The 12,722-nt window shown below is 41.2% G+C and overlaps 1 protein-coding gene across 2 annotated transcripts; it reads left to right on the top strand.

Moving 5' to 3' along the window:
* Nucleotides 1–673: 673 nt before the first annotated feature.
* LOC147903724 (uncharacterized) lies at nucleotides 674–2,317 on the top strand. Of its 2 annotated transcripts, none has more exons than XM_087372801.1 (2): nucleotides 674–1,052; nucleotides 1,191–2,317. In XM_087372801.1, exons 1-2 carry the CDS (start codon nucleotides 718–720, stop codon nucleotides 1,675–1,677), a joined length of 822 nt encoding a protein of 273 aa, XP_087228927.1. In that variant the 5' UTR covers nucleotides 674–717; the 3' UTR covers nucleotides 1,678–2,317. The 2 variants fall into 2 exon arrangements, with proteins under 2 accessions (XP_087228927.1, XP_087228926.1); XM_087372800.1 differs by having other exon boundaries at nucleotides 1,173–2,317.
* The last annotated feature ends 10,405 nt before the right edge of the window (nucleotides 2,318–12,722 follow it).

Genomic DNA, 12,722 nt, shown 5'->3' with positions numbered 1-12,722 from the left:
GACATTGTTCCACACGATAATCTCTCATAGGCCATCCCAAAAGAAAACGTTGTCTGGGAATTTTTCGGGCGGCCTAGAGACGTCGCCCGAGATGCGGACATTCAAGAAAAGTGGGCCCAAAGAGTATTTATTGAGCCTAGAATGTGCCCAGAAATATCCTCATCCCTATAAGCTCATTGAATACCTTTTGTGCATTTTTTATAAACATGTGGATAGTGCGTGAAGAGAACACTTGGCCAAACGTAACAAATTTAACAGGATGACAGACCAGATATGGGTAAATCTGGCCTTTAATAACCACCTGCCATCTTCCAAAAGGTGGTGTGAAGGGGGGTTGTCCTAGCTGGTCCGACGGATGAAATCTGCCCACTCCATGCCCAACTCCTCCAACTGCTACATGGTTGGCCTGCTGCAACTATCACAGGTTGATATGACATAAATTAAGAGCTCGGTGATCGTGGAGTGGTGTGAACCACCACACATTGGGGCCATTCTCCAATTCTATTTTGTCCTAAGGAAGCATTGGCAAATTTGAAAATGTGAAGCTATACTTGTCCTGCACGTCTCTTTGAAAAAAGTGAAGCTATACTTTTCCTGCACGTCTCTTTGAAAAAAGTGAAGCTATACTTGTCCTGCACCTCTCTTTGAAAAAAGTGAAGCACGGCTTGTTGTCAAACAGCCCATTTCCCGTTCGAATTCTGCACAATCCCATTTCAAATGTCGACTTGTCACCAAGCCCACAACATCCCTTGGCACGTCCTGCTCGAGTGCTTCGTTCTCGAGCCTGTTCCTAATCAGTACCCGCCGGAATGGGATCGCCGTCTCAAACGTTGTGAGAGCAGCGACGAGGAATTACGCCTGCACAAGAAGGTGCGCTTCTTTATCGCCAGATTTGATGCCGCTGTCCAGGAGTTTACAGCCTCAGAACGGAAGAAGTACGATATGGCCAAGATTCTGGCGACCCAACAGATCTTTAGCGACGACGAATCGAACCATATACTGCAGAAGAAGTACCAAGACATTTCGTACTGGAAATCCAGGGCAGCCCAGAGGTGAAATTTCTTTGCATTTTGCAGAAAAGGGACCCAATCTTTCTTTTCGGAAATCAGTCGCTCCTCTTTCTTCTAGAGATCTGATTTCAGGATTTTCTCTGCCATGTAAAACGACAACAGGGATCCTTATACCGCTAGTGGCGAGGGAGATTTGTGCGAGGTGATCAAAGAACTGTTCAATACGAACAACATGCCTGCGCTGTTTAGGCTGGCACACGGGGAAGTAGGGATGGAACGGCTGGCGGTGGCGACCTACTCCAATTTTTTCCACTACGGATTCAAATCCCTATTGGAGGAGTGTGTGATGGTGTACATAGATCTGAATTATCTGATTGCGTCAGGGCAAATTGGGGAGCCAAGAAAGTGGTACAGAGGCTGGAAAGCAAGGATGGATTACATCACGTGGAGCCGTGACTACAGCGAAGCAGAGAGGAAGGTGTTTCGGCCATTCATGGCAGCCAACAGGCAAGGGTTCTCGGATTACAGCACCATTGATGACCTTCTGAGGTATGCATTCCGAGTGATATATCAATTCAACACGGTGGCATCTGAGCTTCCCAATTTCACCTTCTCTATTAGCCAGGATCTCAACTGTTACTTGCTCCCCTTAGTTCCCCGTCAGTAAGGATTACAGCACCATTGATGACCTTCTCAGGTACGCATCCCGATTGTTCTATCAAATCAACATGGTGACATCTGAGCTCCCCTATTTCACCTTCTCTATTAGTCCGGATCTCAAAGCTTACTTCCTCCCCTTAGTTCCCCCTCAGTAAGGATTATAGGCACCATTGATGACCTTCTCAGGTATGCATTCCGAGTGATCTATCAATTCAACATGGTGACATCTGAGCTTCCCAGTTTCCCCTTCTCTATTATTCAGGATCTCAACCTTTACTTGCTCCTCAGTCCTATCCTGAAAGATCTTTCCAAATGGCCCCATCCCATGGCATGTGCCCTTATGTGGAATCGATTATAGAGGTAAAGAACTCCATTAGGGGATTTGCTTAGATGGGATGCTTCTTTTGAAATTGACCTCTTCATTAGGGATCATCTATCCGTGGTAGCTTGCCACACATTTCTCAACTGCACGACAGCCAAGTTTGACAAAAAGCAAATGCTCTACCTTAACTTATAAGAGTACTCACCTCATATGACATGGGTGATTCACAACATTGTGGGCATACTCATCAATCAAGACATGATTTATGTACAATTGGTCTTCAAGGCATTGCTATTGTATGATTTTTAAAACTATGGAGCTCTAAAGGGACTAGCTACATAGTAATTATCAATGGTCAACTTGGCCTTAGCAAATATTAGATACTTATTTATATGAGAAATCCTAGCATAAGCAAATTGCAAGTTTTTGCCCATCTACCAAATGTAATAATCAACTTAATTCTTGTGGGTAGTTCATATGGTATGGAGAGCCATTACATCTCAATAGTAAACCACTTACATATATCTTAACATATTGCATGATAATTATGGTCTCATGTAAAACTAACTAGAAAATGTAATAATGGTTGTATAGTTAAGTTAACCCTTGTGGGTAGCTTGTATAGTGTGGAAATCCATGACATCTTAGTAGTAAACTAATAACATGTGTCACAACATATTGCATGACCACTTATGTTCCCATGTGACGTCCCAACGATGATCTCTTAATTTTACAACATGAGATTTGCTTACCCAACTCACTATTAAACAATAACTTTTTTCTTTAACTTTTATAGGTGGGCAATATCTTGCATTAATATTTGAGGTTTGTCCAAATTCACCAAACTTTTCAGTGGAACTTGTAAGAAAATCCTACCTTGGCGAAACTAATAGCCTATATGTTGACCAAATGTAGATTATGTCTTACCATTGTTGATGTTGCCTTACCCCATTGCATACGTTGATCCATGGACCATCACTCATTTCTATCAAGAGCTCTTGCTGTGTAAACTTTTACAAACCTAATGTGCCACAACTTTTGTGTACCCAAGCAAGCTACCTTAGTTTAGGATTAATCAAAGCATCTTCATCATTTATCGTGAAATTTTATCTTTATAAAATTTCAAGAAAAAGAGAAGCATCTTCATAAATGGCAAAGGCCCTCATTAAGGCTTTAAATATCTTACATGAATCTAATTAGACTACATGTTGAAACTTTGTTTAAGAATATACATTTTCCCACACACTAGCCTATTGGAACTTTAACAAATAAAGGCTTTGACATGAAGGAATATGTTTGATAAACACATTCACAAAACTCGACATGCCTTTATAAGTCATACATCATTCCTAAACTCTATAAGAGATGGACATAATGGATTACTTGAATATTGCAATATCTTGTCCATGAGGCTGAGATCCAAAATTTTTATTAGCAAAGTAATGACCACACATTATCAAACTTCAATGAGATGACACTTTCAAAGATAAAGTTAAGAGAAATAAGGAGATGAAGCAAACATGGGTTAGTATTTCAAACAAAAAGTGTAATCTTTGCAACCTTGAGAATTTCAAGACAAGTGGCGATGCATTGACACGACATTAAGTAACCATAGGTTTTATATTAAGTGTACTTTTGCTAATGTCTTTATTTTATTAGTCTTCATAATAACAAAAGTAATTATAAAACTTAATGTAGGTAGTCAAAATAGACACATTTCTAGTGCAAGCAAAAAGTGTTTAATCCAAAGTACTCAATATTGTTCACACAAGAAGTCACGAGAAAGTTGAAAGTTTGTGTAGAAATACCTATGTCCAACGTTAAAGTGGACATGCATGAAATTCAAGGTGCTTTAGACAACATTGATGTGTGCACAAAAAGGTATTTAAGCTTTACAAGATTGTAAAAGAGTAATGTTTCACTCTCATAGCCATTCATGTAGTAAAGCCGAGGAGACCATGAACATTGACATTCTAGAGCATGCAGAAGTCTTGTTTTATGTATGGGAGGAGGAGTGCAAAACAAAGGCAAATCTTTCTTGTAAATGTAATTCAATATCTTCTTGGGATTGTGAAGCTTGCAAGACTTGATAAGTACCTATAAAATAACAATGGAGTGGGTGAGTTGATTCACGTGTTGACTCAATGTTAGCGAAAGGTTCACTTATGAATTGAGCATCAAACCAATCCACACTTAAACAAGGTCATGGATCATATTGTTTTACAAACAACACATGCATGTTGAGTAGTCGAGTATTTTCTCAAATCTCGCTTTATATATACTCATGAAAATGTTCTTTCCTTAAAGTCTCTTTATTATTGGTGTATTCATTTATGTATTTAACATGGTGCATTCAAAATGTATGATAAGTTGTATTAGATCTTTTAGAAAAATAGCATCTCGTCCATGATATCAATGCAAAACAAGCATGCAATTTTACTTGTCTCTAATGTTAGACATTTTAATGTGCAAGGGCGTATGTTAGGTAATTTGAAAATAATCAAATACATGTACATTGCATTGAGAGAAAAATAAAAAAATGCATGCTTATATTGCTTAGAAAAAAGCGTCCATAAAAATACATCCCATAAGGCAATTTGGGCCTATCAGCGCATCCAATGAGGACCGCAATACAGTTAGTCATTTTGTGGTGTGCTCTCTCTCTCCTCATCTCCACTCTTCTCCTCTCCTTTCTTCATATTTTGTCATGGTATTAGAGCATGGTTTTGCCTTCCACTGAGGTGCCATTCTTATCAGAGAGTGTGATTGATTGAGAGATTGAGCTTCATGCTTCAGTCTGTTGATGAAAGATTTCCGTTCATTTAAGAGATTTCTATCCATTCAACTCCATTTCGAGAGTTCTTTGAGAGATTGAGTGTGAGAGATAGGGAGTGACTCTTCACTAAATTTGTGAGAAAGCCTGATGCTTTCTTTGCCTTGCGAGATATCTCCTTGTATTGAGAGAGAGAGAGAGAGAGAGAGAGAGAGAGAGAGAGAGAGAGACAGAGAGAGAGAGAGAGAGAGAGAGACTTTGAGTGATTTCTAAGGTCCATTTTGAGTGTTGTTGAAAGGTTGCCAATAGCTTTTTTGAGAGAAAGGTTCTAGATTCTCCACCTACTCCATTTTGGTGGAATCTGCCTCCATTTTTTAATGCTTCTCTTTCCCAGCATCTACAATGACTTCAGAGGCATCGGCTCAGCCTACTCCTAGCCTCTCCACAATCCCTTTGCCAACGAGCTCCTACAAGCCACTTCATCTCCAAGGAAAGGCGGCCTTTTGTGGCAAAGTAGTTCTCATGTCAGTTTCTTTTCTCAGTTGGAGCGTTATGGACTTGGTGATTTTGAAGGGCTAATAGTACCTACTTCATCCAAAAATACTTCAGAGAAAGGCATCCTCGAACTAAGGGGTCTGCTTTTCACGAAACCTATCAGTAGAATGAAAACGTTGCTAGTTCTGTCAATGTAAGAGTTGGGTCTCTGAATACTGCTTCATTTGCAGCAAGGAAACAAATACATGACTCCTCCTGCTCCCGCGGACCAGCTGACAATAAACGTCTTACAAAGTGCGCCTCCACGTAGGCTACCTCATGCTAGTGACTCCTCGCATGCACCTGAGCAGATAGCCAGCCGCTTCTTCACAGACTAAGCGACTCCCTCCATCTCCAAAATTGACGAGTCTCTGCATCAGCAATGCACTAGGCCCTCCGTCATCAACAATAAGCTCCCCTCATCAGAATCATAAAGATTCTATCGATACCCTCAAAGATTTCGACAGCCCAAGTATTGACATGTGGCACCCTCTCTAAAGATAGGGTTGGATCAAACTGACCTAGGTAAGGTTACCTTGGGTCATTCTTTTGGATAGGGTTAGTTAACTTAATTGACACATGGCAATCTAGTTCCCACAAGAGGGTAAGGTCACCTATTTGCCATGTGGCAGATGTGACACTTCATCATCATCATCCCAATCAACATTGACCAGTCAAAGTGCCACATCATTCTTTGACTAGTCAAACTACCACATGAATTGTCCACCTCAACTGTCCAGTCACAGCACAATCCCCTATCAGGCATAGTTACATCCTGCATGGCACACACAGTCACTGCATGTGCATCCAGTTGCCACATCATCAGTGCTCCACTGGCACATCCCTTGGCAGGCACACACCCTTGCATGTGACCCTCATTGAGCACTTTGCAACCTTTTGTTTGCCCCTCCAACTCCCTCCACCTAGATCAAGCCGTATCTCTTGATCCAGGAAGAATTTGAGGGTGCTCAAAAAGAAAAATCACTTGATTTTTTGTGCTCTACGTGGTTGTCACATCATGTGCACAATTTAGCGCAAGTATCACTCACTTTTGAGCCTCGTTGGACAAATCCACTTCCTACACACACATCAGACTCTAATCAACGCATCTGACCCAGCACATAAAAAGAACCAAAGAAAATAAATTATTTGTTGTTCTTTCTTCGATTGACGATTGGTATAGATCTGGATTAGAGTAGACTAAATTGCCATAGAGGAGACGCTTTGAATTTCTCCAAGTTGCCAATCTAAGTCGTGCCCAAAATTCCTGAGTAGTTTCTACTCAGAGTCAGTCCCTATGCTCACATACGGTTTCACATCATCACATTACCTGAAACCTAACGTTCATCAGTTCAGCGAGCAGACTTCAGAGTGTTCAAAGGCATTGCCGATTGATTAGTGGGTAGATAGCACATGATTTGATTTCACACACACATGCTATCATTGTAAAGCCTATTTGGCTATTTCACGGCATTGTGCACTTTATTTCAACCTCGTAAAGCCTCTTGGCTATTCCCAGCATCATTTGCCACAAGCCTTGTAATTCAGATTGGATTATATGTTACAGTTCTACCTTCATCGACAGTTCAGATTTCACTTGCTACAGTCAGTGTTTTGCAGTTAATTTAGACAGTGATTTTCACACAACACTTTGAGTACATATCTTGCACCATGTCTACATCTAGCAATCTCAATTTGGAGGCATCTGCTAAGCTAGACAACTCCAATTACGTCACATGAAAATACTGAATAGAGACCATTCTTGTACTTCATGACAAATGGGAGTATGTCGATGGATCTACACCTAGACCATTGGATGGTCGAGCCAGTAGTAGCTCTACTCCACCTGTTGTCATAGCACCAAAAAAATCTTTGACAACAACAACATGCATAAGTAGGAGTGATTGTAAAAGTTTGCCTAAAACGTTTAATAGCTCTTGCTTCTACCAATACAGAGTTTGTAAATTGATGAGTAGTTTTTCTTGTATTAAGGTATTTAACACGTTGAGTGATTTGCTCTTTGTTTCTATTAACATGATTTGTGTTTGCTACAAAAGTATCAACAATATCATTGTACGATTTTGTTGGTGTTTGTAGTAGCACTATAAGCAGCACTTCATGGAGTATGGGAATGTTGATTACTTGTCTTGGTTACAAATATTTCAACACTTGAAGATTTAGTCTGGTTGGCCTTAGGTTGTTGGTGCTGACTGTTTTGCTTCTTTTCCCTACCCAGAACTTGAATGTGTGCAACTACTTGTGTAAGATTTTATTTGTTAGTGCCTTCATGTTGTATAAATTTTTTAGAAAGAGATTTTTGAGTGTCTTGTCTGTTTCTTTTGATGGTTTCATGTAGCAAGTTATTACTTTCACTTGTCCATTGTATATGTTTTCTTTTAAGATTTGTTACTCTTTCCCCGTCATTGCAATTGCTTTGTGTTTTTGATAGATCTAGCATTGGTTCAACTGTAACACTTTTTGATAGACCTAGAATTGGTTCAATTGTAACACTTTTTTGATGGTTTCATGTAGCAACTTATTGCTTTCAATTGTCCATTGTATACGTTTTCTTTTGAGTTTTGTTACTCTTTCTGCATCATTGCAATTGCTTTGTGTTTTTCATAGACCTAGCATTGGTTCAACTATAATACTTTCTATTTTTTATTTGTACTTAATGGATGTTCGTATTGTTGACTTTGCAAAAGCCCTTGTACAAACAAAGAGCCTCTTGGAGGAAGTGTTCACGCCAAGAACAAACCTCACGGAGTGCATGCACGTTAGTTGGCTTGCAGGTGAGGGGAACAAAAAGAAGATAACATTGTATGATGCATGCTGCACCTACTTGCTGAATGCCATATTTGTAAGGGCATCACGTTGGCAACGGGCCGAGCTTGGAAGATCTATTGCTAAGAGTTGGCACAACCTTCTTCTGTGGTAGCACAAGTAGTTGGTAAGGCTAATGCTGCAATGTGCCCATGTATGCAATGCCTAGAGTATTGACTGGGGACAAGGAAACGGTGCAAAGAAAGCATAGCAAGAACATCATTTGCGGATTCGAAAGCACCTCCCATAGGCCTGGCTTTGTCATGGAGAACAAACAGAGAAGGCAAGGTGGTTGATGTAGACAAATCAAGTTTACTGCTTGGATGTAGCCCCGAAATGACCTCAAATGCAAATAATACATTAGCACAAGAAGGTGGTCCTCTAGTTGAGAGTACAGCAACCCGAAGATCGCAATTTAGCTTGGTGTCCTTAAGCAAGCTCCGTGTGCACCAGAGCTACCAGTGGGTGATTCGTCAGGTGCTTGAAAACTACAAGAGGAAATGTTTTGGCAAGATTGGCACCCGTCATTGCAACAAGCAGCTAACAAGCCACTCTCCTGGTGCAGGTGCGCCTTGTTTTTGGTTGGAGAGAAAGCATCCAGGGCCAGGCAATCCAGTGGCTCAGTGGATGTGGTTTTGCAAAGACAACATCATGCACACATGGCATTTGAATGCCAATGTCTTGCCTGTGCTAGATCTGCCAAAAAAGTGGTTGGTCGACGCTGCAACACGGATATCGAAAGAAGAGGTGGCCAGCTTGCAGGCGACTAGGGCCAATTTCTAGAAACACCAATGTCTACCCTTCCACAAAGGCCGTTGTTCATAGAGGAGGATATTCTCCATCATTATACACAGTCATCAGAGTGAAGGCGGGGAAAGTGGTGTCATGGAATTTTGAAAGATGTTGCTGCAAAGGTAGCAAGTGCAGAGTCTTTGAATGCCATTGTGGTGGGGGAAGATGTGATGGATCCAATGAAACATATTGTTTTCCACATATCCACTCATGGATCACAACAACTAGGACAGACTTACATTGTTCACTTATCTACTGAACCTTACTGGATCTGTCCAGATTTCCAACAAAGAGAGACGGCTAAGAAACCCTTTCTTGCATGCAAGCACTTGTACTTTGTATATATGCAGGTGCTAGGTCTCAATAAAAATCAACACATGATCATGCATCAGCCAACCCTTTCACAGGAAAATTTGTTATTCATTCTAAGCCAATCAAGAAGGGGTTTATGACGCCCATGTAATGGATAAAATGAGTGAAATGTTTCTTAACTGCAGCGATTGGTTTGTGTTAACACAAACCTTGGGATGTCTATTTGCAACGTGTAATGGATAAAATGAGTGGAATGTTTCTTAACTATAGCAATTGGTGCCTTGGGATGTCTATAAGCAATGTTGTGCTTGCTCGTTTTTGATATTTTTGGTTACGAGTAGCATAACCCGTCTATGACAGGTTAGAGACCCACTCTGCTGGGTCTCAAGGTGGACCATTTGACACCCACATTTGCCCATACCTTCAGATTTAGGTATTTGGGATGCTTCCATACATATAACTTGGGCATTCATAGCCATTTCAAGTGGCCTCTAAATTTCATTTATAGCCATTTCAAGTGGCCTACATATTTTCCAAGTTTAGCGAGATGCATGAGTGATCAGCTACTTGCAATTCAAACTCACTCCTTTCACATGTGTAAAGGCAAAATACCCATGACAACCTAGGAGCCATGTATCATTTATAGAAAGTTGTATTACTTTGAAAAGTAATGTCAAATGGTTCCACTAGTTTTGAATTATGTATATACTAAGGATAATGCTTTTGCATTTATTGAGTGCATCTTCAAAGAAGTAGGACCAACATGATGGACTAAGCTTAGACCAAGCCACTACATTCACATGATGGACTAAGCTTAGACCGAGCCACTACATTCACATGTTCCTTAAACATTTACACGTAAATGCCTCAATTGTCACAATTTAAGTGATCTCAATGCATGAAGCTAAAGTAATAAAGTAATTCAGTCTTTGAATATGAGACCGGTCATCTATTTGTTATGCAATCTTCTAACTTGTCCTGATGTGTAGACACGAAGAATGTGTGCAAATTAAACTAAAGGGCATAAATTACATTAAGAATCCTAAGTCCGACTTGCCAAGAAGTGATGTAGAAAGTGCATATCTAGAAATAAAACTCAAACTAAAACATGAATTTTGAAAGATGGCTACTGACAAAGCATCATAGCAACCAAGCATGAGGACCTCACAATTGTCATGAGGACGTGAATTTATGGGACTTTTGATTTGCGACTCCTGTAATTTATGTGTGACTGTCTTGAGTCTCTGGGGCACGAGAGTCTAGCCATGTGCGCGAGACTTGGGGAAGTAAAATTCCTAGTGCGTCCTTGGAAATTGTGAATGTGCACCCAGTTGCTAGGCAATTAATTCTTTGGACCAAAGTGTTGATTAAAAATTGTTATTTTGGACATGGGACTCTAAAATCAGCACATGACACATGTTTGGCATGCAAGAGGCCTAAAAGCAAGTAGAAAAGTCAAAATTTGCTTGGAGGGCTATTTTTTGGACCATAATAGAATAGGGGGAGGCAAGTCACAAGATGGGAAAGTGCTCCAGGGCTATTCTTTCACATTGCCTTGCTGATTTTTGACTATCGGGGCAATTTGTGGGTTGCCAGAAGCTCAAAAAAGAAATTAATTTTTGTGCCAAGAGCCTCCATATAAGTTCATTTTTGCTACTCCAAGCTACACAGAGGCAGCTGCAGGTGTTGTGGGCTGTTTTGGAGTTGAGCAAGAGTGCTTTTCGATTGTTGTACTGGTTTTGGAGCTTTCCAAGCTTGAGCGGCCTCTTCTAAGTCGCTTTTGATGCCAGGGCAAAATCAAATATTCTTTGCAAGATCTAGGGTTCTTCCAACCTAGGTGACTTGATTTCTCTGGATTTTGGGCAGAGGAAGGCTATCTTTTGCCTACTTTTATCGTTCCCAAACTGGTTGCTCATTGGTTATTGCGTTTGAGATTGATTCCTCACCAAGAAGGGTTGGTTTTTGCTATTGGGTGGGGCTATAGATAAGGGCGACTTATTTGGAAGTCTTGGTAGATTGATTGCACTAGAGTTTGGTTGGCTGTTTTGTAATTGTTCAGCCGTGTCTAACTGGTTGGGCACTGGGTTGTGCAGGTGCAAGAAGTGCAGAGCTAGTTGATGCCTTTGGAGTTCTATTGCACACTTGGTTGGTAGGGAGATTGTAGGATTGCCTAATAATTGGATTGAGTAGCGTGTGCAGGATATTGGAAGTTTGTGTGCAGTGGTTTGCCTGTGGTGCAGCTTTTAGGAGACCTTGTAATGAGCTGCTTGAGGAGGGAGTTGACATGGGCAACACCTTCCAAGACAGACCATCATCGTCATCATTAGTGCACTCTAGCAAGCTATGGCGAGAGGCTGATTGCTCCATGATCTTCCTGTGCTATTGTTGTGTCTTTGAAGATTCTTCCTATTGAAAAACTTTACCAGCACCAGTAGGCGGATTGGAGGAGGAAGATGGATGCGCCTTATAGTCATTGAAAGAAGACATGTCAAAGAACAAGGGAGATGTCTATATTGCTTGATCGCTGAAGCTCGCCCCATTCATTGGAGCCCATTCTTCCCCTTCCATCTCCACCTTCTTCTCCTTAAACCCCATCTTTTTTCTCTCCTCCTTCATGCTCGAGCCTGGTGACAATCCTCGTTCAGATAGAAGAATACTTTAGACTATGTTGCTCACTCTTATCTCTACTAATTGTAGTAGTACTGATTACAGCCTCTTAGATTACATCCACCACCTCCTTGTTGCTCAACACATCCCAAACCTTCATCAACATCACTCATACTCTTAGCTTGTCTCTCAATATCCCCCCAATCCGGAGCTTGAAATTCATTTCTTCCTACAATTCCCTTCATGATTGGAATGTGAGGAATGACACCTTGCTACTAGAGTGGTAGCTCTTGGGCAAACATGCCACATAATGCTATTCCACGAGTTGTTAGTCTGGCCATCATTGCCAAAAAGATCTCCAGTGCCATACCCAATGCTTTTGGGGTGCCATCTCGATCAACTGCACCGCTTGAGCCTCCAAGTTAGCATCAATGGAACTCTAGTGCTCGAGCTCTAGGTAGACAAACAATGCATAATAGAGACCATGTGGGCTTTTGCTTGTCTCTTAGGGCTACACAAGGGGGGGAACACAACATCACTGGCTACACCCAAAATAAGAGGGTCCACGAGTGTAGCAAGATCTGAGCTCAAGGAAGGGCGTGGCCCCTCTTGATGAGTAGGAGGTGGAGGGACCACCCTGATCGAAACCCACCTAGAAGTAGGCGGACGTGCAACCATCTGAGTAACTGGAGCTGAAGGAACATGATAAAAGGATTTTGGCCTCTGCTTTTCTTTGGGCAATCCCTAGCGAAATGCCCAAAGGTTCTACAGATCTTGCATTGATCCTAACGACCCACAATCTCAACTCTCTGCTTGAATAGAGAGCTATCAAGAAGACATGGTTATCTGAAATGCCAGGGTCCGAAACAAGAACCCTAACTCTAGGAAC

Source organism: Dipteris shenzhenensis, chromosome 3, assembly GCF_047967505.1.
Source record: "Dipteris shenzhenensis isolate YYH24624 ecotype China chromosome 3, Dip_SZ_1.0, whole genome shotgun sequence".
In the NCBI taxonomy this organism is placed as follows: Eukaryota; Viridiplantae; Streptophyta; class Polypodiopsida; order Gleicheniales; family Dipteridaceae; genus Dipteris; species Dipteris shenzhenensis.
The sequence above is the reverse complement of the archived record's forward strand: the minus strand, read 5'-3'. Positions and strand labels throughout refer to the sequence as shown.

Bases quoted from the DNA above. Each gene is read 5' to 3' on its own strand.
- LOC147903724 (XM_087372800.1), top strand. From the start codon at position 718: ATGTCGACTTGTCACCAAGCCCACAACATCCCTTGGCACGTCCTGCTC. The intron at 1,053-1,172 runs GTGAAATTTCTT...AAACGACAACAG, and splicing joins AAATCCAGGGCAGCCCAGAG to GGATCCTTATACCGCTAGTG.